The sequence below is a fragment of the Muntiacus reevesi genome, chromosome 2 (assembly GCF_963930625.1).
Source record: "Muntiacus reevesi chromosome 2, mMunRee1.1, whole genome shotgun sequence".
Classification (NCBI taxonomy): Eukaryota; Metazoa; Chordata; class Mammalia; order Artiodactyla; family Cervidae; genus Muntiacus; species Muntiacus reevesi.
In genome coordinates, this window is record NC_089250.1 from 186,773,151 (window position 1) to 186,798,734 (window position 25,584).

The window sequence follows — 25,584 nt, forward strand, 5'->3', positions numbered from 1 at the left end:
TCCCCAACCAAGACTTGAACCCACACCCCTGTAGTAGAAGCACAGAGGCTTAATCACTGGCCCACCAGGGAAGTCTCTCAGGAGGCTTTTTAGGCATTATTTTCCTAATTGTCCTCCCCAGCCACGAAACGTTAACACCACCCTGTTTTAGTTTCCTGTTGCTGGCATCACAAACTACTACCACCAGCCTAGGGATTTAAGACAACAGCCATTTATGGTCTCACAGATCTTGTGGGTCTAGAATCCGGTGAGCAAAGCTGAATGCTCTGCCTAGCAGCTCACGAAGCTGAGGTCAGCTCGTAGCTGGAGGCTCCAGGGGAGGATCTGCTTTGGGGCTCTTTCAGGTTGTCGGCAGAGTTCATTTCACGTGGTCCCTCCACCATCAGGCCAGCAACGTATGATCCAGCCCTCTTTGTATCCCTTCTCCGCCTCTACCCTGAGCAAAGGGCTCGTGTGGTTGCACTAGACCCACCCAGAAAATCTAGGACTGTCTCCTTTCTGAGCTGAATAGGAAGCTTAATAACATCTGCAATGCTCCCTCTGCTGTGTAACTCATTCACAGTTGTGGGGAGGGGATAAGAGTCGGGTGTCTTCTTGGAAGCCATAATGGTGCCCACCACACACCTATGATACATGGTATATATATGTGTGTATGAAGAAGTGTGAAGTGTTAGTCACTCAGCTGTGTCCGACTCTTTGTGACCCCATGGACTGTAGCCCACTAGGCTCCTCTGTCCATGGAATTCTCCAGGCAAGAATACTGGAGTGGGTTGCCATTTCCCTCTCCAGGGGATCTTCCTGACCCTGATCGAGACTGCATCTCCTGCATTGCAGGCAGATTCTTCAACGCTGCAATTCTTTAACCATGGAAGCCTCCCCTTACTTCTAACAGCACATAGACAGAATCGTACTGTGTGTTCTTTTTATCACGTCTGGCTTATTTCACTCAAAATCCATCTGGAGATGTGTCCTTTGGCTAAAGGGTATCCATCTTCCTGGCTTTAATTGTTCCATTGTGTGAACTGTTCCATTGTGTGAACGCGCTGTAATTAGCATCCTACCTACCGCAGATGAGCATCTGAGTCACTTCCCACGAAGGCCACTGCTGTGGACCTTCCAGTGTGTCTGCTGGTGACACAGTCATGCGTCCCACGATACAAGGTGCGGACAAAACCAGTCCATCTCTGCAGCAGTGTGCGCGCATGGCCAGCCTCGGCAGATCCTCAGATCCCCGGACATTTATCCGTCTGGCTACTTCCCAACCACCCCCCGCCCCAGGCGCCCTGTGTCGTTAGGGCTCCCATTTCTCTCAGAGTGTGACATCATGTCCACACATAAGGGGTGTGATTCCCAAAATGAAATCAACGAAAGACAGGAGGACTGAAAGCCTGACCCCGGCAGGAACCAGCTCCCCAGCTTTTTATATATTTTTAAAATATTTATATATTTGACTGTCTTGGCTCAGCTGCAGCACATGGGTCTTTGTGTGTGTCATGCAGGATCTTTGGTTGCACTGCACGGACTCCCTGGGCTTCCCTGGGGTTCCCTAGGGAGTGGCTCAGTGGATAAAGAACCTGCCTGCCAAAGCAGGAGTCGCAGGAGCTGCAGGTTTGATCCCTGGGATGGGAAGATCCCCTGGAAGAAGGCAAGGCAACCCACTCCAGCATTCTTGCCTGGAGAATCCTACAGATAGAGGAGCCTGGCGGACTACAGTCCATGCGGTCGCAAAGAGTTGGCCACGGCTGAAGCGACTGAGCACGCACACTCTCTCTAGTTCAGTGCGCAGGCTCTAGGGCACAGGCTCAGTAGTTGCGGCAAAGCTCCACGTCATGCGGGATCTTAGTTACCCCGGGAGGAATCGAACCCACGTCCCTGCACTGCAAAGAGGATTCTTAACCACTGGACCAGCAGGGAAGTCCCCTCTCCAGCCTTAAAGAAGCAGCGGAAGATAACAGGAAAGAACTCCGCTCCTCTTTACCTGTGGGTGGGTGTGCCTGCCTGGGAGGGACCTGGGGATGGTTCTCACCTCCGATGGGTTGACAAATTCAGGGGCTGCTCTGGCAGAAGCCTCGTCCCCCCGCCCCCCAAACCCAGGGTGTCTGGCGAGGCCTGTTGGTGTCTCCGAGCGTGTGTTTACATTCAGAGCCCGGCTTTGTTTCGAAACGTTCTGCGGATCCCAGATGCCTCAGCAGTTGGTGCTAAAAAACTGTGTCAACAAACACACCAGACACATTTGCCGTGTCAGCTGCCTCCGGAGGCAGAGTGGCCCCAACAGCACGTGACTTCCAGGCCCAGGGATTCTGATTTGCAGGGGTGGGGGGTGGGGGGATGCCCTGCATCCACCTATCCCTGCCCAGAACCTGGACGCCACCCCTCATCCTCCCTTCCCCCACCCAGGCAGGGACCAGTCCTAACTCCCCCTCTTCCACTTGGAGTTTCCCATCAGCCCCTCTCCATCTCCCCTCCCACCTCCACGTCCATTCTCACCTCCTCCAAACCATCCTCCAAACTGCTCTGTGCCTGGAACCCTCTCCTGGTATCCACTGCCTTCAGGATGCCTCCCAGCTCCTCCTCTTCACATGCAAAGCCCTTTGTGATCTTCCTCCTGATTCTTCAGCCTCATTTCTTTCTTTTTTTAAAAATTAGCTTATTTTTATTTTTCTGACTGCACTGGGTCTTCATTGCCGCAAGTAGACTTTCTCTAGTTGCAGCGATCGGGAGCCACTCTTCCTTGTGATGCGCAGGCTTTTCACTGCAGTGGCCTCTCTTGTTGCGGAGCACAGGCTGTAGGCACAAAGGCTTCTGTGGTTGTGGCACGTGGACTTGGTTGGTCCTGTCATGTGGAATCTTCCCGGAGCAGCGATTGAATCTGTGTTCCCTGCATTAGCAGGCGGATTCCCATCCGTTGTACCGCCAGGGAAATCCCAGCCTCATTTCTTGGCATCTGTTCACTTAATGATGAATGGAGTACCTACTGTGTGCTGGGCACTGTCCTTGGTGCTGAGCTTGATGATGCGATCACAGTCTAGGTTACAGTCCAGAATAGTCTGGACCAGTGTCTGGATCACAGATCAGATCTGCCTAGATCACCACCTAGACCATAGTCTGGATCAAGGTCTAGATCACAGTCTGAGCTGATGGTGTTCTTGCAGAGGGCTGGGTGTGGGACAGGGAGACTGGCACAGCCTTAGAGAAGTGACCGTTGACCGCCGCAAGCTCAGCAGAGTACATCTGAGGCGTCAGACAGGACGACCTTGATTGACGTCTTCCAAACTGTTAGCGAGAGATGCGCTCAGGTGGTGCATGGTGTTTTACCTGTCCTGGGCAGGCTACTGCCAAGTCACTGAAGTCCTGAGATGATGCTTATCAACCCTTGCATACCCCAACCACATCATCTATAATTCATGTGCCAGGTCACCTGGACCTAACCAGTTGCAGTTAGAGCTTCTTATGTCCCCGGGGCAGCCTCGTCACACTGCTCACGGGTTATACAGTAATTACCGGTCATGTCATATGCCTGGTCACTGCAATGAATGATGAGTGCCGACTGACATCCGTGGTGCCTTGGCTGGGCTGGCCATAGGGCAGCTGACCTTGTCAGCTAAGACATCAATGTGACCTCCACGCCTTTCTACCTGCGTGATTCTGTCCTTCAGGACTAGCTCCTGCCTCATTCATAGGCTGTGTCCTCTCACTGGCTCCTGACGAGCACCCAGGAAGGCATCCTCATTTTCTCAAATAAGGACCAAAGAGGTTAAGTGACTTGCCCCAGGGTGCACAGCCACTTAAACCAAGCCCATTCTCCTCCTTCTGCACTTTATAGCTGCTGAGTCTGATGGCAAGGATTCTAGAAACCTGTCCTCAATTGATTCTGCTACCCAGAGTCCCAGATACCTTCTGTTCTTAATGGATGTCACGCTTTGCCAAACAAGAACACCACCCCCACATCTCGCCTGGGCCCAGAGAGGCAGTCAGCCCGGCCATCTCCTCTGTAAGCCGCTTCCCCCACTACCTGTGCTGGAAATTCACCTCCACCCTGAGCTCATGATGTGTTTGATTTCCTCAGAGGCACAGTGACTGTGTGTGTGTGTGTGTGTGTGTGCTCAGTTGCTCAATTGTGTTCGACTCTTTGAGACCCCATGGACTGTAGCCCGCCAGGCTCCTCTGTCCATGGCCTCCTCCAGGCAAGAATACTGGGGTGGGTTGCCATTTCCTTCTCCAGGGGACACAGCGAATGGCTTGAAGCCAAAACAAAAGACCGCTCAGAGGCTCCCACAGGCCACCCAAGGTCTCCAGTCTCTGCCAAGCCTACTTACCAACAGCATCTATAGTTTCAGGTGGAGGCTGCCTGCAGTGTCCGGCAGAGGCTGGGATCAGAAGTCAGCCAACCTGGGTTTGACTCATGGTTCTGCCTCTTTCTGTCTGTGTGACTTGAGGCAGGTTGCTTGACCTCTCTGGTCCTCCATTTCCCCAGCTCTACAATGAAAAGGGTTAACTCCCCCCACTGCTTATCCTCGACCTAGCCAGCTAGTTGCTGCTGAAAAAGAAAAACCAACAGAGGCACAAGGCTGCCATGAAGTCCAGCGGGCCACACCGAATCGCAGGAGGATGGGTGCTAGGGCCCGCCTGTCCTTGAGTTTCCTCCTGTTTGGATTTGCACTGAGTTTGTTTACACAGCTGAATCCGAGAGAGAGGGGTGCGTGAGACTTTCCAGGCTCAGTCAGTCCTTCCTTCCTTTTTAACTCGACTCACAGGATCTTAGTTCCTGGACCAGGCATTGAACCTGGGCCCCTTGCATTGAAGGGCTTCCCTGGTGGCTCAGATGGCAAGAGAACCTGCTTTCAATGCAGGAGATGTGGATCAGGAAGATCCCCTGGAGGAGGGAATGGCAACCCTCTCCGGTATTCTTGCCTACAGAATTCCATGGACAGAGGAGCCTAGTGGACTATAGTCCAGGGGATTGCAAACAGTCAGACATGACTGAGCAATTAACACTTTCACTTGCTTTGAAAGCATGGAGTCTTAACCACTGGACTGTCAGGGAAAATCCCCCAATCCACTTCTTGATGACCACAGTGATGACCTTATTCACTGTGCAGACCCACTCAGACTCTTGCTGACCCTTCAGGGGGCACTGGCTGCACCTGGAGAGACAGATCAGCTCTGTTCTTATCCCCATTTGCATTTCCATTTGCATCTTTTCCATAAGGGTGAACACAGGTTGATACATTTATCAACACCCACAAAAGGTACAGGACTCAGTGAAGCCTAACATACAACTGTGGCCTTTCCACATGCCATTTTACCAGCAATACAACATTGTCATCGGCTAACGTACCTTCGTTTGCTTAACCTAATTTTGGCATTTAGAGTGGCTCTCCCTTTTGTTGTTAGTGGTTCTCCTTTTTGCTTCCTCGTTTCCTGGGTTTCAGAAGCGAGTGTCTATATAGCGTCGGGTGTGCACAGTTGATTTCCTTACAGAGGGAATCCTTCTCTGGACCCACATCTGTCAAAAAAAGGAAGTTTCCTAACACTGCCTCTCTCATAGGCAGCTCTTTCATTAGCCAGCTCCTACATCAGATTGCTCCCCTACGCCTCACTCTCTTTAAAACTTACAGCTACTGAGACCTCTTTCTTTCCCCATTTTTTTTTAATTAAAGTACAATTCACATGAAGTCAGATCCATCCTTTGCCATATACAGTTCTATGGGTTTCAACAAATGCATACTCTGGAAATTCCCTGGTGGTCCAGGATGGTTCCACGGCAGGGGGCATGGGTTTGATCCCTGGTCAAGGAACTAAGATATTACAAGCCACCCGGTGGGGCCAAAAAATAAATAAAACTTAAAAAAAATTTTTTTTAACATTTCAAATTTATTTGCTAATTTTTAAAATAATTGTATTTATTGTTTATATTTTTGGCTGTGCTGAGTCTTCATTGCTGTGCAGCCCTTTCTCTGGTTGCAGGGAGCAGGGGTGACTGTAGTTGCAGTGTACGGGCTTCCCATTGTGGGGCTTCTTCTGTTGCAGAGCACAGGCTCTAAGGCATGCTGGGAATCTTTGGAAAAGCAGGCAGGCAGTTTGTCAATGTGAGGCTGCTGTCAAGGCATCCTTTTAAATAAAACTTTTTGGTGTTGTTCAGTTGCCAAGTCGTGTCCTACTCTTAGCGACCCCATGGACTGCTATGCCAGGCTTCCCTGTCCTTCACTGTCTCTAGGAGTTTGCTCAAATTCATGTCCACTGAGTTGGTGATGCTATCTAACCATCTCATCCTCTGTCGTCCCCTTCTCCTCCTGCCTTCAATCTTTCCCAGCATCAGGGTCTTTTCCAGTGAGTCAGCTCTTCGCATCAGGTCGCCAAAGTATTAGAGCTTCAGCATCAGTCCTTCCCCTGAATATTCAGGGTTGATTTTGTTTAGGACTGACTGGTTTGATTTCTTTGCTGTCCATGGGACTCTCAAGAGTCTTCTCCAGTACCACAGTTCAAAAGCATCAATTCTTCAGCATCAATTCTTTCTTTATAGTGATAGTGCAATACCCCAGCCAAGAAACTGACACTTTGTTTTCAACCCAGAGCCATCCTAGTGGATTTCTCTAAAAGTGCAGCAGAATCTGTCATGCCTGGAAGTGTGAAACACATCCACTCTGAAAACCATCCCCGGTGGGTGGGACCTGGGTCAAGCAAGAAATCATGGCTGGCATTCTGGGTTTTTTGCAGAGCACGTTCATCAACAGACCTGCCCTCGGAATCCTTCCTCCGGAGAACTTTGTGGAGAAGCTCCGAGAGTCCCTGCTCTCGGTGAGTGACTCCATGGAGACAGACCGCCAATGTGAGGACCCACCTCCGCCTTCCCCACCGCTAGCCCTTTGCTCTGAACTCCAGGAGGCCAGAGTAACTGGGAAGGAAAGGGTTGACACCCATAGCAATTAAGGATGGAGTGTTTCTGCATTAGTCTCACTCTTCCTGCTGTTTCTTTCAGGATAAGTCTTTCTAAATTTTTCTTTGCGAGAATAGCTGGGATCCCTCGTGTGCTGGGGGGTGGGGTGGGGGAAAGGGAACCCAGTGGAACTTAAATTAGCATGGGTCCTCCCTGACTTTGGGTTTCAGTGGCCACAACGATCAGTGTCCTTCGGAATCCTGACTTCCCACCTGTAAAAATGTGCAGGCGGTGGCAGGGAGGGCCATCAGGCCTATGGGCTTTATTTACCTTTTCTCCTCTCTGGCCTCCAGCGCCCAGGCCTTTCTGGGCTTCTCGCTCACCCTCCCAGTCTGACTGCATCCAGGACCCCATACCTGGTTCCTTGCCCGCATGTAGCAGCCCAGCTGGAGGGAGGAGGGAGAGGGGCGCCCACGACTGTTTCCCTCCCCACAGGTGGCTCCTAAAGGGATGTCCCAGCTCATCACGATGGCCTGCGGCTCCTGCTCCAATGAGAACGCCTTCAAGACCATCTTCATGTGGTACCGGGTGAGGTTTGGGGCATGCATGTGTGTGCACGTGCGCACGCACACACACACACACAAAGGCTCCTCAGCCCCCAGCCGCACACTCAGTCCTTGTCCAGTTATTCACCCCAGTTGGCTGGAATATTGGACATCAGTGACCATGTCCAAAATCCAGGGAGGGCCACTGACTAGTCAAGCCTTTCTGAATATCCCAGCAGAGAATGGTACAAAACCTCCCCAGTGTGCCTGGAATAACATACCATCTCACAGATCTTCACTGTTGCCAACAGAACAGGGATGAGCCTTATCCGTCCATCTATTTCATCACGAGCACTGTGAACAGTCTGTGCCTCCATCCAAACGTGTAACATCAACATGTGTGAGCAGCTCTTGAGAAAGCACCCCCTCGTTGCCTAGATGGGTGCAAAGCGGCAGCTCTCCCTGCCCCAGGGCATCTCTGAGAATCTTTTCTGTTCCATTGTGTCAGGGCAAGGAAAGAGGCCAGTCGAGTTTCTCCAAAGAGGAGCTGGAGACGTGCATGGTCAACCAGGTGAGCCCAGCACCCACTCCGCCCAGTGCGTGGGGTCCTGTCCTCCTCAAGTCGGGGGGGTCGTCTCGGTTTGTAAAAAAAAAATGCAACATCTGTGAAGTGCAATAAAACCAGCTGCATCTCATATCCCATTTGGAGATGGACAAAGGAAAACGACGAGAGGGTATGCTGGAGTTTGTGGGAGAAGGTGATGGTTTTTCCTGGGAGTCTTGGGGACCCAGTGGAGTTGAGCCAGGTCAACCTCCCAGAGACTCAGGGGCCCCCAAGGTGGCCTCTGCAATGTCCCCAGCGGCTCTTTCTGAGTCACCTGGAGGCAGGTCTGATTTCCTTGCCAAGTGGAAGGTTAGAAGGCAGTGCTGCTGTGCCATTTGCTTAGGACCAGGAGAGGCCTAGGCATTCGTGAATTCCTCCTGCGCCCAGAGTCAGCCCTGGAGGGCCAGGGAAAGCTGGTTTTCCTCCCATCCTGCTGGTCCAAAGCCTGGGCGTGTCCTGTGAGGGGCCCAGCTCAGCATCAGGTCATAGGAGGCAGGTACCACCCCCACACCTGGCCCACCTTCGGGCTGTGGGAACCAGAGCCACCGAACCAGGGAAAGGAGGGGTGCTGGGAGGAGCTGGAAGAGCCCGTCGATGGACGGCCGGGGTGGTGATGAAAAGGAGAAAGGGGGGTGGTGGGGGCCCTGGGGCAGCACGCCCACCCACCTTCAGGCTTGGCCGAGAAAGATGGGCGCCCGTGATGCAGAACTTGTGAGAAGACAGAGGTTCAGAAATGTATCTCATGAAACCTCTTGATTTAAAAAAAAAGAAAAAAAATCCACAGGCTGGATACTGACCTCTGGTGTCCAGTTTGTAACTTCCACCTGCGAGGGGACCCCTGGTTCTCCTGAGACTTCATGCTCCTCGAGGCCCACGCAGGCAGCCGTCTAGGTCCCTGGCTCACAGTCCTGACCAATGGCTGTTTCCTGGTTCCAGGCCCCCGGGTGCCCTGACTACAGCATTCTGTCCTTCATGGGTGCTTTCCACGGGAGGACCATGGGTAAGGAGGGCCGTGGGATCCGGAGGCGGCAGGTAGAGTAATAACAACAACACAGTGATCGCTGCCTCTGACCGGGCATAGCAGCTTTCGCTTATGGTCTCCTTGATTGCACACCACTCCCTGCAGACTAGGGGTGGCTGTTCCCACTTTGCAGATGTGGAAACTGAGGCTCAGCAAGGGAAGGAACATTCAAGGCCATTCAGTGGCAGAGCTAGGATTTAAACCCTTGCCTCTCTGCCTTCAAAGAATTAGTCTGTGATAAATCAGAAAGCAACGACACATATACACACACAAAGACACAAGCGTGCGCCTTCAGCTTCAGGATGTTCCCAGAACTGGGGTTCTGTGGGCACCGGGTCTCCCCAGGCTGCCCCATATCATTCTCAAAAACAGTCCGGCAGAAACCAACACAATGTTATAAAGCAATTTTACTCCAACTAAAAAGTAAATTTAAAAATAAATCAAAAGCATTTGCTGGAGTCCTACTTTATTGAAGGTACCATTCACTGAAGGCACAGCAGTACTGAAATGAAAAAAGTACAATCTTTGCCTTCAAAAAAATCTAATAATTAGATAAAGACTTCGGGAATTACGAGTACATCTTGACCTGCCCGAAAGTTTTTATAACTACTGTGATTAAAACCATTCATGAAAATTTAGAGAGACCGTGTGATGGATTTGTTGTTGTTGTTCAGTCGCTAAGTAGTGTCCAACTCTTTGCAACCCCATGGACTTCAGCACACCAGGTTTCACTACCTCCCGGAGTTTGCTCCAATTCATGTCCATTGAGTCGGTCACATGATGATGTAATGAACTGGTGATGTAATGATGTAATGGATAGACGTGTTAATTCTGTTTATGAGAAGCCCAATCTTCATTTTCTGTGATCCAAAACATAAAATTTAATAAATTCACAAACTTTGAAATTCTAAAAAAAAAAAAGCAACAGTCCACCCTCCTTCCCCGAGTCAACCTCTCCTCTTCTGTTCTGCTGGACTTAGGTTGCTTAGCAACCACGCACTCCAAAGCCATTCACAAGATCGACATCCCCTCTTTCGACTGGCCCATCGCACCGTTCCCACGGCTGAAATATCCTCTGGAAGAGTTTGTGAAAGAGAACCAACAAGAAGAGGCCCGCTGTCTAGAAGAGGTAACACCCGGACCCTCCCAGTCCTCTCAACACCCCGTCCTGACCCTCAGCACCCCAAGAATTAGCCCGGATAAGAGGAATACACACAGTGTCTGGGGATCCATGTGGCACTCCCTGGCTGGGACAGAGGGATAGGGAGCCACGCGTCCCAATGTTCCATGTTAGGAAAGGTAACGAGACACTGGTTTTGCCACGCAGCCTCCACCACCCGGCTTCTGGTACCCACTTCTGTATCATTTAAGTTTCTTTGGGGACAAGCTTCACTGACTCCAGAGTAAGAGGAAATGAACTGATGGAAGGACTATGGGACAGCTCATAGGAACCACTGTGTGTCCGTCTTCTCCAGAATCCTGGGGCTTTGGGGGGAGCCCTGGAGGTTGCAGGAGGTGGGGGAGGGACTAAGGATGGGCGACCCTGCTCACCAGGCCTTCACTTCAGCCAACAGCCCCCCCTTGATCTGTCGCAGATATTAGGGTTCCATGTACGACGTTGAAAGGATTCTGTTTTTTGAGGGGGGAGGTGGGGAGTGGCTATCATTCTTCAGATTTGGATTTGAGCTCAAATAAGGCTGGTTTGCCTCTTACCCACATCTTTCTTTTGAATTAATAGGTTTCACCTAGTAGGTGTGAAGCTAGGTGCTAGGTATTTCGTTGTTGCGGTGGTTTAGTCGCTAAGTCGTATCTGACTCTTGCAACCCTATGGACTGTAGCCTTCCTGGCTCCTCTATGGGATTTCCCAGGCAAGAATATTGGAGTGGGTTGTCATTTCCTGCTTCAGAGGATCTTCCCAATCCAGGGATCAAACCCACAACTCCTGCATTGCAGGCAAATTCTTTACCTCTGAGCCACCTGGCTATTTAGTGGTAAATAAAAGAAGCAAGATGATGGAGTCCAAGCAAAATAAGACCAGCCACATGTCCCCACAGTCGTCGTATTTTTTTCTAGTCATCACATTTTTAAAAAGTGAAAAGACCTGAGTGATTAATTTTAATAACATTTTATTGAACCCAGTGTATCCCAAATATTACTGTGTCAATATGTCATAAATATTTTTAAATTATTGATGAGATGTTTTATATTCTTTTTTTGTATTAAACCTTCAAACTGCCGGGTGTATTTTAGACATAAAGCACATCTCATTTTGGACCAGCTGCATTCCAAGTGCTGGATAGACGTGTGTCTCTTCTGCATCCTATCAGAAAGTGCAGACTAGTCAGAAGCACAGCGCTAGACAAATAAATGAAAAAATAGTCATGCAATGGCAAATTGCAAATGACAGTCTGAAAGCAAAGAAAAGCATCTTACAACTTTCTTCGGGTCGTTGGCGAGGCAGAGACCAGAATTACATCATCCACATAGATAATTTTTCTTTCATTCTGCATCACAGAGAAAGAATACCCTTGTTACTCTATCTGGGTATGTGGTTTGGGTTTTTTAAATTAAGTATAATTATTAAATTATTAATGAAGTATCACAATTACTGTTCCTTAATTATTTATAAGATGATGCCTGTTTTAGAACAAGACTCCAAGAAATATAACCACTTGGGGAAAATCAGATGCTTTTCTTACTACTCCATCACTGTTAACAGTTAAAACTTTTTTTTTTCTTGTAATGACCTATAGGGAAGGAGAATCTGAAAAAGAATATGTGTATGTGTTTGTGTGTGTGTGTATGTGTGTAACTTAGTTTGCTTTATACCATCAACTAACAACACTGTAAATTAACTACACTTAATTTTTTTTGAGTGATTTTAAGGTAGAAGGGCACTCATTTCTCCACATACTCTCCAGCATTTATTGTTTGTACACTTTTGATGGTGGCCATTGTGACTGGTGTGAGATTGTAACTTACTGTACTTTTGATTTGCATTTCTCTAATAATTAGTAATGTTGAGCATCTTTTTATGTGCCTGTTGGCCATCTGTATGCCTTCTTTGGAGAAATGTCTATTTAGGCCTCCTGACCATTTTTTGATTGGGTCATTTGGTTTTCACTGAGTTATGTGAGCTGTTTGTATATTTTAGAAATTGAACGCTTGTCTGTCACATCATTTACAAGTATTTTCTCCCAGTTCATTGGTTGTCTTTTTGTTTTGCTTATGGTTTCTTTTGCTATGCAAAAGCTTATACATTTGATTAGGTCCCACTTATTTATTTTTGCTTTTATTTCTATTGCCTGGGAGTCTGGCCTAAGAAAATGTTGCTAAAATTTATGTCAGGGAATGTTTTGCCTCTGTTCTGTCCTAGGAGTTTTGTGGTGTCGTGTCTATATCTAAGTCTTAAACCATTTCGAGTTTACTTTGTGTGTGGCATGAGAGTGTGTTCTAACATCACTGACTGCCGTGCGGCTGTCCAGCTTTCCCCACTCGCTGAAGGGAGACTGTCTTTCCTCCACTGTATATTCTAATGATAAGACACCATGACATCCTCAACATAACTCCCAGGGGCCCACTGCACCCCCCATGCCCATCCTCCTCGGGGGCTGCCCGAGAGCCCCCTCGAGCCCTTGTCCCGGCCCCCTTTGGAATCCAGGTGGAGGACCTGATCGTGAAATACCGGAAGAAGAAGCGGACGGTGGCCGGCATCATTGTGGAACCCATCCAGTCTGAGGGCGGAGACAACCACGCGTCGGACGACTTCTTCCGGAAGCTGAGAGACATCTCCAGGAAGGTCAGTGCTGGGGCCGTTTAGTGGTTTTCCAGAGCAACAGGTGAGCCTGGACTCCTTGTAAACGTCCAGATGTTCACAGGCTACCTGTGGGCTTGGGGGATAGAAATCTTGGGGCTGACGGCAGGACAGGGAATTCTTCCCTAAAATCTTCTTCCAAAGTCAGCCTCCAGCCTGCCGTGTTAGTTGGTGGTGGTGGTTTAGTTGCTAAGTCGTGTCGGACTCTTGCGACCCTGTGGACTGTAGCCCGCCAGGCTCCTCTGTCCATGAGTTCTCCAGGCAAGGATACTGGAGTGGGTTGCCATTTCCTTCTCCAGGGGATCTTCCCCACCCAGAGATCAAACCCAGGTCTCCTGCATTGCAGGCAGGTTCCATCTTAGGGAATGCCCAAACAAGAGAACGTCCCAGGGAAAGCCTCAGCCCCCTCGTCCCTTTTCTTTGAAGGGATACTATCTCATCTTTCAGCCCATTGTGGTTAACTCTCCACAGAAACCAAATGAACAAACTTTATTTTAATATCATGTCTATTTTCGGCTTCCTAGATGACCCTGTGGGCTTCCCTTGTGGCTTAACTGGTTAAGGATCCGCCTGCAATGCAGGAGACCTGGGTTCGATCCCTGGGTTGGGAAGATCCCCTGGAGTGGGAAAGGTTACCCACTCCAGTATTCTGGCCTAGAGAATTCCAAGAGGGGGTCCCAAAGAGTCAGACATGACTGAGCAACTTTCACTTTCAAATAACCCTAGTGGTAAAGAACCTGCCTGCCAATGCAGGAAACATAGAGATGTGGGTTCGATCCCTGGGTAGGGAAGATCCCCTGGAGAAGGGAATGACAGCCCCCTTCAGTATTCTTGCCTGGAGAATCCCATGAACAGAGGATTCTGGCTGGGTACAGTCCACAGGGTTGCAAAGAGTAGGACACAACTGAAGCATTTAGCATGCCCGCATATCTATTTTAATGTGTCTTGCATGTATAGCTGGCCCATCCAAGCAGTCAGTTTATGGATAAAGGTTTTAAAAATTGATTTAAACACAGATGCTAAGTAAATAATAGTCCAGGCAGATTTCCCTTGTGGTCTACTGGTTAGGACTCTGTGATTCCACTGAAGGGGCAGGGGTTCAATCCCTGCTCCAGAAACTAAGATCCTGCCTACAGCACTGTGTGGCCAAAATTTAAAAAGGAAAAAAATTAAGACCAATAATAATAATAGTCCGGGTGCTGAGCAGAGCTGGCAAACATGGCACCTGAAGTTTGGGAAACGGGGCTGCCTTACAACTGGGACACGCCTCCTTCTGAGCACGCTGGCCTGCTCAGGGACCACAGCCAGTGGTTCAAGGAGCATTTGATGTTCCAATTTTGTTCCAGTTGGGCAGTGGGAGGCCACGTGCAGACACAGCCCTGCAGGAACTGACTTCCTAAGCCTTGGTTTGGTTTTTCACAGCCTGAGAACACGGGCTTAGTGTGAGGTTCAGAAAGCAGTGGCTCTTGGGCTGGATTCTGGGATCCGGGTCCGAGGTGGGCGGATCCGAGGTGGGCGGGTCTACCTGGTGTTCATCTCTCCCTAACCCCGCCTCCGCCAGCACGGCTGTGCCTTCTTGGTGGACGAGGTCCAGACTGGAGGAGGCTGCACTGGCAAGTTCTGGGCCCATGAGCACTGGGGCTTGGATGACCCAGCGGACGTGATGACCTTCAGCAAGAAGATGATGACCGGGGGCTTCTTCCACAAGGAGGAGTTGAGGCCCAACGCTGTGAGTGGGGACCCTGCCTGCTTGCCCCCTCATCTTTGCTTTCCAGGGCAGGGGGCGCTGCTTTCTCTTAACTGCTGCTTTCTCACCAACAAGGCACTCAGTAAATATCTAATGTCTCACAGAAGTTTCCAAAGCCTTATTTCTCATCAACGTAATTTAAAGGCAATGGTTACAGCTCTCTCTGCAGGGTTGACTTTATAGCAGTCTATCATCAGGTTCCTAATTTTTCTCTCTGTGCACAAGCAAAAATATTGTCAATAGCTGCTGCCGTGAACAGAGCCTTTGTCTCTGACCCAGTTCTAAATACTCTGCTTGTACTTTTAATCCTTACAACATCTAACCAAGTAAATGTTATTTTTCTCTGCCATTTTGCTAATGAGGAATCAGGCACAGAGAGGTTAAGTAAGTTGTTTAAGGTCACACAGCTGGTTAAGTGACCAAGTCAAGATATAAAGCCAGAGCTCATGCTCTTAACCACTTTACTGGAATGCCATATGTACATACAGATTCTCTCTCTTTCTCTCTCATACACACACACACACACACACACACACACACACACACACACACAGAGTCATCAAGGGCCCAGGGTCCCTCCTTCCATCATTCCTGCATGTAGCTTCTACCCTCAAGGTCACCTCATGATCCAAAATGGCTACTTGGGCTCCAGCCCTCAAGTTTCAGCTCGAGGCAGTAGGAAGGAAAAAGGCCAGGACAAAGTGGCCCACTTCTCGTCTTTAAGTAGCCTCCCCAGAAATCCCACAACGTTTCTGTTTCTACCGCTTTTGCCTAAGATCTGTTCACGTGGCCACTCTTAACTGCAAGAGAGGCTGGGCAGTGTGTTTCAGTTGGGCTGCATGGATGCCTGAAAGAGGAGTAAAGCGAGCAGTCTTTAAGGGTCAGGCTGCTGTCAATCCACTCCTGACTCCACCAAAGTACTGTGTTTTCACAGATAAATCACTTAACCTCTCAGAACCCCAGCTCATCCTTTATAAAAATAAGAGCTGTGGTGATGAGGAGCCAGCTGTCTGTTTCCCCAGGGCTGAGGGGTTTTCCAGGGCCTGGATGAGTTGGTGTCCCTAATAGTAGTAACTATAAGACCCACAAGGACTTCCCTTGTAGCTCAGTCGGTAAAGAATGAGACCCAGGTTCGATCCCTGGGTTGGGAAGATCCCCTGGAGAAGGGAACGGCAACCCACTCCAGTATCCTTGCCTGGAAAATCTCATGGACAGAGGAGCCTGGTGGGCTGTAGTCCATGGGGTCGCAAAGAGTCAAACACGACTGAAGTGACTTTAGCACACACGCATAAGACCTACAAGGTTGCTGTGATGGAGAAAATTTGGTGAGACCATGTGTTATCCTCCCAGCCCTTAGCAGCTGCTCGTTGATTTGATCTCTCTCCTCTTAAACGGGGAGGAGTGTGTCTGAGGGTATGTCTGGAACCTTCCTGATACCCCGTGTCTCCTTCTAGCCTTACCGGATCTTCAACACATGGCTGGGGGACCCGTCCAAGAACCTGCTGCTGGCCGAGGTCATCAACGTCATCAAACGAGAGGACCTGCTGAACAACGCAGCCCATGCTGGGAAGGTCCTACTCACGGGACTGCTCGACCTCCAGGTACTCCGCCACCCAAGCCCCACCCCAGCCCTCCAAGACCCCTACCCACAGCTCCCCACGGCCCCCAGGGCAACAGCTGAGCCCTTCAGGGTGGCATCACACCCACTGCCCCAGCAATTCTGAATGGGCTGTGCCATTTCTGTAGGGAGCACCTTCCTACTCCTCATTTCCAACCTTATTCCCAGTTCCTGAGCTCCAAGTTTTCTTCTAACATCCTCCTCTGAGTTCAGACATCCCTCCTTTGAGAAACTGCCCCAACTCTCCTCTCTCCTTCGCACCCGTGCACCGCCTGTTCCCTCCCCTGGACCGTCTTCTACACCCTGGTCACTCCATAGTGGTGCTCTCCAGGGGGACAGATTGCAAGCTCTTGTCGTCATTCAGCCGTGTCCGACTCTTTGTGACCCTGTGGACTGCAGCACGCCAGGCTTCCCTGTTCTTCACCATCTCCTGGAGCTTGCTCAAACTCATGTCCATCGAGTCGGTGATGCCATCCAACCATCTCATCCTCTGTTGCCCCCTTCTCCTCCTGCCTTCAATCTTTCCCAGCATCAGGGTCTTTCCCAGTGAGTCAGTTCTTCGCATCAGGTGGCCAAAATACTGGAGTTTCAGATTCAGCATCAGTCCTTCCAATGAATATTCAGGATTGACTTTCTTTTGGACTGACTGGCTTGATCTCCTTGCAGTTCAAGGGACTCTCAAGAGTCTTCTCCAGCACCACAATTCAAAAGCATCAGTTTTGCTTACAATCAAGATTGTAAGCTATACACATAATTTCAAAGGTCCTAGTAGCCATAGTAAAAGTTAAAAAGAAGGAGGTGAAGTTAATTTGAATAATTTGACCCATCATATCCAAAATATTATTTCAACATGCCATCAATATAGAAAATAACGTGATATTTCACATTCTTCTTCTCATAAGTCTTTGAAACCCAGTATGTATTTTACATTTAGTTGTTCAGTCACAAAGTCATGTCCTACTCTTTGCAACCCCATGGACTGCAGCACACCCGGCTTCCCTTTCCTTCACTATCTCCCAGAGTTTGCTCAAAGTCAAGTCCATTGAGTTGGTGATGCCATCCAACCATCTCATTCTCTGTTGCCCCCTTCTCCTCCTGCCCTGAGTCACCTAAGGCACATCCCAATTTGAACTCATATTTCAACAGCCACATGTGGCCACCTCATTGGACAGTAGAGCTCTCTTTTATAATTATTTGCCTTTGTTGTGTCTCTTCCCTGCACAACACACTCTCCTAGATTTGAGGGTGGGAGATGTTACTGGGAGGAACCACAGTGTCTCCAGGACTGGTCAGTCCAGCCCAGTAGTTAGGAGGAGAGCTGACCCTCCCCAGATGGCTGGACAGAAAGAGCCCTTCCTTCCTCCGGGAGCTTGAAGCATCTAGTCCCTGGTGAGCTCAGCAGAACCACTGATGATGATGGTGATGCTAACAGTGCTGTTGATGTTGAAGGGAGGAGGGACGGTAGTGAGAGCAGCCCCCACTGATTGAGACCCTGCTCCGGCCAAGTCCTCTAACAGGCGGCCTCATGCATTCCTGGTTAAGTCCAACAGTAATGTTATTGATGTAGACACCACTGTTATCCCCATTTTACAGATGAGGAAACTGAGGGTTGGAGAGTTATTAACTTGTCCAAAGTTACACAGCTTCTACTGTGCCGTTTCTTTCTTTCTTTTTAAAATGTATTTATTTATTTGGCTGCACTGGCTCTAAATTGCAGCACACAGGATCTTTAGTTGCAGCACGTGGGATCTAGTTCCCCACCCAGGGATGGAACCCAGGCCCCCAGCATTGGGAGTGTGGAGTCTTAGCTTCTGGACCACCAAGGAGGACTTCCACTGGGGTTTGAACCTGATTTTGGTGACCTTCAAAGTCCATGTTCTTTGCCAGTGTTCACCTCTGACATGATCAAAGACATCATCCTTCTAAAAATTATTTTTCCATCAATTGAAAATTTGCTCTGTGCCAAGCATTGTGTTAAGTGCGTTATCTCATTTAATCCTCAGAATAGGATTACTCCATTTTAAGGGAAAATAAATGCAGGATCCTGCAGTTACATTTAAATTTCACAAGTCCAAAGCCCAGGGGAGAAAGGTAAGTACTAGACTTGGTTCCCATCACAGGGAAGAGGTAGGAGCTTCAGGGACCAACTTCCTCCTCCCCGGATAGGGATGTGAGAGTTAGCAAATTACAATACAGGACTCTCAGTTAAATTTAAAAGATGGGAACTAATTTTTTTTAGCACAAATATATCCCATGCAATGTTTGGGACATACTTACACTGAAAAATTAGAAGTTGCTTGTCAGGGGCTTCCTTGGTGGGTCAGTGGTAAAGAATCCGCCTGCCAACTCAGGAGACATGGGTTCCATCCCTGATCTGAGAAGATCCCACATGTTGGAGCAACTAAGCCCATGCACCACAACTATTGAGCCTGTGCTCTAGAGCCCTGGAGCCGCAACTGCTGAAGCCTCCCTGCCTACAGCCCATGTTCCGCAACAAGAGTTAGTTCAGTCGCTCAGTTGTGACCCCATGGACTGCAGCACACCAGGCTTCCCTGCCCATCACCGACTCCCAGAGTTTGCTCAAACTCATGTCCATCGAGTAGGTGATGCCATCCAGCCAGCTCATCCTCTGTCATCCCCTTCTCCTCCCACCTTCAATCTTTCCCAGTGTCAGGGTCTTTTCAAATGAGTCAGTTCTTCGCATCAGGTGGCCATAGTGTTGGAGTTTCAGCTTCAGCATCAGTCCTTCCAATGAAGGAAATGGCAACCCACTCTAGTACCCTTGCCTGGAAAATCCCATGGACCGAGGAGCATGGTAGGCTACAGTCCTGGGGTCGCAAAGAATCAGACACAGCTGAGCAACTTCACTTTCCTTTTTCCTTTCCTTGTACGTGCTCTAGAGATATCTGTTCTTCACAATCTCAGATCAGGGATAAAGATATACAACGCACAGTCCTCAATGTCAAACCTTCAGGCCTTTCATGACTCTGTTTAGCCCTTCAGCTAGTGACGTCCTTTCTCAGCAACTCCCTCAAGGCTCTGGGAACAGTCACTAATGGCTTTCCATCAGTCACATCAGTACTTCAACATCTTGTTTTCAAGATGTTTTTCCACGATGTACTTTTTACTGCTCCCAGCCCTTTGCCTGGGGGTGATGAGAAAGTCATTCTTATTTTTCAAAGAAGCCCTGTTAATTATAGTACAGACCTGCGCATAGCATATTCCCTACAGTACTCCGCAGCAAGAGAGGCCGCCACAATGAGGAAACCATGCACCATGAGTAGAGAGTAGCCTTCCACACACCAAAACTAGAGAAAAGCTCACACAGCAAGGAAGACCCAATACAGCCAAAAATAAATAAACAAAAGTTAAAAAAGAAAAGAAGTTGCTTATCTGAAATTTATCTGGGTGTCCTGTATGTTTTTCTGGCACCCCTAAGCCAGGACAAGTTGAAGTTAGAAAAATATAATTCTCATTTTCTGGATGGGAGTGGGGAGCTTTAAACCCAGGTCTGCCTGATGGCAGATGCTGAAGGGGTTAAGTGTGGCTGCTGAGACAGCTGAGCCCCTCCAACTGTGCTGCAAGTAGCTCGAAGGAGGATTTCTTTCTCTTTTCTTGGACTGGATTTGCATTTAGACTGAGGCTGGGTGGGAGCAGGTGCTAGAAAAAGCCTCTGGGAAGGATGGAAGCAGAAGGACCTTCCCTTCTGCTGCCCATTCCTTCCCCCGTTGCCAGGGTGGCAGGGGAAATGTCAGACACTTCTTTGTCCCCTGGGGGGACAGCTGGGCCCCCGTTGCAGTTGTCAGTGCCGGAGTGTGGACGTGCCAGGGCCGGCCGGGTCCTGCAAGGATCCTGTTGTTCTGAGGCTGTCCCTGCCCTGAGCCGAGTGGCCGTGAGGTCCACGGGGACTGATGGCTGCCTTGGCTTTTTTTTTTTTTTTTACTGACCTGGGTCTTCGTTGCGCGTGGACTTTGCTCTAGTTGCGCTGAGCAGGGGCTCACCTCTAGTTGCAGCGTGCAGGCTTCTTATTGCAGTGGCTTCTCTTATTGCAGACCACGGGCTCTAGGATGCAGGCCTCAGGCCTTGTGGTGCATGAGGCTTAGCTGCCTTGTAGGACATGGGATCTTCCCGGACCAGGGATGGAACCCATGTCCCCTGCACTGGTGGCGGATTCTTAACCCCTGGACCACCAGAGAAGTCTTGCTTTCCTTTGCACTGATGCCGGCCTTGTCTCCTGACTGCAGGCCCGGTTCCCCCAGCTCATCAGCAGAGTCAGAGGGCGAGGCACCTTCTGCTCCTTCGACACTCCAGACGAATCCGTGCGGAATAAGCTCATTTCAGTAGCCAGAAACAAAGGTAAGATAGCCAGGCGGGGGGAAGTGACCACAGTTCCTGGTCAGGGGCCCAGTGGGGGCACAGAAGGTGAACCTTCACAGGACTAAAAATAGTCTCAATCTCCTTTCTCAAAAGAAGAGAAAGTTAGCAGGAAGCGAGCTTTCTTTGTATGTTGATTCATGTGGCAATATTCCCTGAGGTAAGTGGTGCCTATGCTGGAAAGGATCAGGAAACCTTCCTTCAAGGAGCTTTCAGTCTAGCAGGAAGGGGTGACATCAAAGAGAATATTTCAGAAACAACCTATTACAGTTTTAAGTCCTAGGATGGAAGAAAAGGAGCTAGAGAGAAAATAGCTGGGAAAAATGTCCAGGAAATCAGGGAAGGCTTCCTGGAGGAAGTGGCATTTTGCTGGATGAATAGCGGTTGGCCAGGTGAAGAAGGTGAGGAGGAGCGTTTTGGGCAGAGGGAGGGAGGTGTTCCTTTAGCTGGGTGAGATGGGGCTTAGAGTGTGACGTGGGACAGAGGCAGCGGCGGGTGAATCAGGTTCAGGTGGATGATGTTCAAGGTTCCCGACTTTCTCCTGAGAGCTATGGGAGCCCTGAAAGTTTTAAGTGGGGGAGATCAGAGTGCCTGCTAGGTGACTAAGCTGGTATCTTTCATGTGGACCATCTTAGAGGATCCCAGCAGCAACCCTGAAGGGTAGGATAATTCATCTCTTGAATGAAAAAAACAAGTCTCAGAGACACTGCGCAACGTAGGCAAGGACCCCCATCTAGTCAAAGGTGAAGTCACCCTTTAAAATAAGTACATTCTGGGGATTCCCTGATGGTCCAGTGGTTAAGACTCTGTGCTTCCCCTGCAGGAGGCACGGGTTCTGTCCCTGGTCCAGGACACTAAGATTCCCGCAGGCCATAAATAAATAGATTTTTAAAATAAAGTAAGCAGATTCCAGGAACTCCCTGGTGGTCCAGTGGTTAAAACTCAGCACTTTCACTGCTGGGACCACAGATTCCATCCCCGGTTGGGGAACTAAGATCCCATATGCTAAAAAAAGATAACAATAAGCAGATGCCGTCTCTTGGCCATGCTGACCTGCCCACACTTTTGTAATTTACTTCTTTTTTTCATAATTGTATTTATTCAGTTACTTTTGGCCGCACCCAGGCTTTCTCTAGTTGCGGGGAGCAGGGGCCACTCTCCAGCCGCGCGGTGCAGGGGCTTCTCGTTGTGCTGGCCTCCCTCGTGGTGGAGCACAGGCTCTAGAGCACACGTGGCACACGGGCTTATTGCTCTGTGGCATGTGGGATCTTCCTGGACCAGGGATTGAACCTGTGTCCCCTGCACTGGCAGGCCGATTCTTAACCACTGGACCACTGGGGAAGCGCTGTCATTTAGTTCTTTACTTATTTTCTCTCCCTGCCGCACGGAGTTCCCAGGAGGCAGGGACTTGGTCTCAGGGTTTCTCCATCAGCAGGGCGAGTTTGGGGCAACAGAGCTGGCATTCACAGTTGGGAGGGAGGGAAGAGAGAAGGGTGGGCAAGCCGGGCGATGGAAGAGAACAGGAAGGAAGGCTGGATGGGTGGCTGGGGGAAGGATGAAACAGTCCAGATGGATGGTAGCACCCCTGTGTGACCGCCCCCCGGGGGACCCCCAGCAGGTGACTCTGAGTCCGAGCCCCTAACCACCCCCCACCCCATGCCTCTCCTTCCAGGCCTGATGCTGGGGGGCTGTGGCGACAAGTCCGTCCGCTTCCGCCCCACTCTGGTCTTCCGAGATCACCATGCCCACCTGTTCCTCAACATCTTTAGTGACATCCTGGCTGACTTCAAGTAAAGAAGCCCTCTCCTCCACGCTCTGAGGACGGCCCGACCTCAACCGTTGTCCAATTGATTAGTTCGCCTAATTCATGTTTTCACTCAAAGTTTCAGAGGTGAAGGCATAAACTGGAGGGTTACTCATGAAGAGGAGGGGATGTCTCTGGTGGCTTAGGGGCAGGGAGGGGCTGGTTGGGGTCTCCGTCTCCGCGGAGCCGGTGGCGCACATTGATTTTCAGCTCAGAGATTCTGCTTGAGCCCTGGACTTAGTCTTAGGATGGTCCCCGGAGGTCCTGGCCATGTAACTGCCCCCCGGGCACCCCCACAATACCTTTGGAAGCCAGTCAAGGGAATGACACCTGCTGCTGGGGCTGGCGGCCGGGACTCCTGGGTTCCGTTCCACTCGTGTGACACATTCAGAGAGGGGAGGATGCTGGTTCCCCTCCCCTGTCCTATGCAAACAGACTCGCGTCCCCCTCACCCCCCTTCCCGGCCCTGGAGCTCTGAGCATGTCCCATGGCAGTGCAGTGATGGGCAGGACAGAGCATGGGAAGGCAGGATGGCAGGGACATGGGACTGAGCTTCGGGCTGTGGGAAGGGGGTCTTCTGGCCACTCCCCCGATGCATCTGGGGATACCTCTCTAAACTGTGAATTCTCTCCTTGATGGGGCTTCGTCCTCGGAGAATCTCTGGGCGGCATCACCAACAGGTCTTAGTCACCACCCTCATTCCCCAAGTCCCCTCCCTCCTGTTAGGCATCAGCCTGGACCTCCCTCCTGGGAAGGAAAGCTGTGGCCCATCACCCTGGGACACACTCCCGGGAGTGTCAGCCCAGGCCGGGGACAGCAGAGACCCCCCCTTTTTCCCGTCCCCCTGGCATCTGGGGTCTGACTTTGGACCCCTGGTCCGGGGGGAAACCTTTCTCTAGCTTTTGCTCATCCACCTCTGCTCCACATGCGAGCAGCCCCCCAGGAACGGCTTTGCTGCTCCATCAGAGGGAATTGGTTCCAGGACCAGGTTTCTTCTTGCGGGAGGCGTCACACATTTTAAGTGCAGAGCTCCAGGCAGGAAAACACAGCCTGTCAGGGCATGGCAGTTCCCTTGTCGTCATTGCTCCAAGTCAGAGGTTTTCCCGCCAGGCGTGAGTGTGAGAGAACCAGGCAGGTGATGTTTAGAGGCTTCACTGGATAATGGCTGAGGTTCAGGGGGGTCTCTCCTGGAGGTGAGACAATTGTGCAACTAATTTGACTTCAGATGCTCCTAAAACAGAGCAGCAGGTCGTCCTAGAGCAATGAGGTGTGGCTTAGCAGGTAGATGAAGGAAGTCCGTCCAAAAGGAAGTCACTTGGGTCTCCCCGTGCTTTGGCTGACAGTTTTGGGGAGCCAGGCAGATCAAGAATCTCAATTCAGCACTTTTCTCTTTTAATAACTAATCATCCAAAGATCTCAAAGTGCTTTGGTTTTTTCTTCCTGCTTCCACTGTTGAGCAGATTTTGTCATCAACCTATCTTTGCCGAGAGTGAAAGGCAAACTCACATGCTTAACAAGAACATGGACAGATCCATAAATACTGGTTCACCCCACATCCTGCATTATGTGCTAATCTTGCTTTTTAAGGAGCTCTGCTGTGTCCCAGGGCATGTGCACTGACAGCTAAATGGAGTTCCCTATCTCTACAACTTTTACTCACCTGTAGATTCATTTGTTTATCCAGTTATTCATTCATGAAACTTGCATTAAATACCTGCTCTGTCCCAGGCCAAGCGCTAAGCACTAGAAATCCAAAGGTGAAATAAAACCTAGTCCCTGCTCTCAAGGGACTCACCCTCCCATTGGGAACAAAAGACTCTTAAACCAACAATCAATGCAGAATGGCAAGTGCCATAACAGCAGTATGTATGGGAACATCAGGAAATCAGAGGGAGTGACCTGATCCACCTAAGGGTCAGAGGAGGATCCAAGGAGAAAGTGACATTTGAGCAGGGTTTTGCAGGATGCGTAAGAGTTCACCTAGCAGACAAGGCAAGGAAATGTTGCAGAAAGGGAACAGCATATGCAAAGACACATCCGTTCACAGCCTCACACCTTTCACAGGGGATCCAGATTCCACAGGCAATATCCCAAGATTCAACGCCTTATTTAACAAACAAGCAAAATGCAAATCAAACCATACTTCACATATGCTCTCTCTTGAGAACCTTAGCATCAGATCCAAACATATAGTGAGGTTCCTAGAGTCCAAAAAGTTTTTAAGCCAGTGCACAACCAGAAATATGGCTCTCTTTGGTAGAGAGAGTGGCTCCAGTATTTTGTTCTCTCGCCATAGGGCATGGACAGATAAATCAAATCTTTTTTTTTTTTTAATCTGGAGGGTCATGACCAGACTTATTCACTCCTTACCAAGGGAAGTTACTTCTTGGAAAACTTTTTAAGCCATTTATCAGCCAGTTCTCGCTGACTCAGGGCTGAGTGAGTTCCTGAGACATCCTCTTTTGGGGGTGGGGGGTCTAGCTGAAAGAATTTCAAAATAAAGATTCTCAGCAGTGTTCAAGAAACTTGTCAGAGGTTAGTGGAACACAGGGAGAGCAGAAGACAGATGCAGAAGAGTTTTTGTGACCTATGGTCTGGAAATGAATCCATCCCACATTAGTGCAGAAGAGTCTGTGCAGAAGAGTTTTTGTGACCTATGGTCTGGAAATGAATCCATCCCACATTAGTGCCATGGAGTTTAGTACGTGTCACTAGGAAATCTCATCCATTTTACAGAAAAACGAGGTCCAGTAATAGCAAATCTTAGCACATCCTCACTTTTATTATAAATGGGTGTTTTTTTTATAATTTTTACTGACACTCAGTAACCATGCAAAGTTGTGCACAACATTCATCTGTCTATATATCTGTACGTGTCTGTATCTATCTATATATCAGCTCATGGTAGAAAACCATAGCTAGGGAACCTAGCCAACTTACCTGCATACAAAGTGATCTTGTTTACAGTATTCTGTTGACAGTGCCAATAAATGATAAAGAAATTAACATGTCACAATGTAACGGATGACCCTATGCCCAACTCCCATGAATTCAACCTGTTTCCTGTGTTAACCAGTATTCTTAAATTAAAAACAAAATGTTTATAATGGAAACACCTGCGTTTAAGTGGCCTTTTTGGTTAGAAATGGTTTTGGGTTAAGGACTCATTTGACAGGTTCT

General features: G+C 49.5%; 1 protein-coding gene across 2 annotated transcripts in view; it reads left to right on the plus strand.

The window, feature by feature from the left end:
• ABAT (4-aminobutyrate aminotransferase) overlaps window positions 1-25,584 on the plus strand; it is an 86,752-nt gene that overhangs the window by 59,928 nt on the left and 1,240 nt on the right. The window contains exons 7-16 of one of the 2 annotated variants that reach the window (XR_010661626.1): window positions 6,718-6,798; window positions 7,373-7,465; window positions 7,931-7,993; window positions 8,963-9,026; window positions 10,028-10,176; window positions 12,709-12,846; window positions 14,423-14,590; window positions 16,063-16,209; window positions 20,471-20,582; window positions 22,273-22,491. Coding sequence is in view for 1 of the 2 variants with exons in the window: in XM_065924315.1 (XP_065780387.1) it covers window positions 6,718-6,798; window positions 7,373-7,465; window positions 7,931-7,993; window positions 8,963-9,026; window positions 10,028-10,176; window positions 12,709-12,846; window positions 14,423-14,590; window positions 16,063-16,209; window positions 20,471-20,582; window positions 22,273-22,394 (1,137 nt within the window). In the remaining variant the exon portion in view is untranslated. Of the gene's footprint in view, window positions 1-6,717; window positions 6,799-7,372; window positions 7,466-7,930; window positions 7,994-8,962; window positions 9,027-10,027; window positions 10,177-12,708; window positions 12,847-14,422; window positions 14,591-16,062; window positions 16,210-20,470; window positions 20,583-22,272; window positions 25,518-25,584 lie in introns of those variants that run through there. The other variant, XM_065924315.1, reaches the window with a different exon arrangement.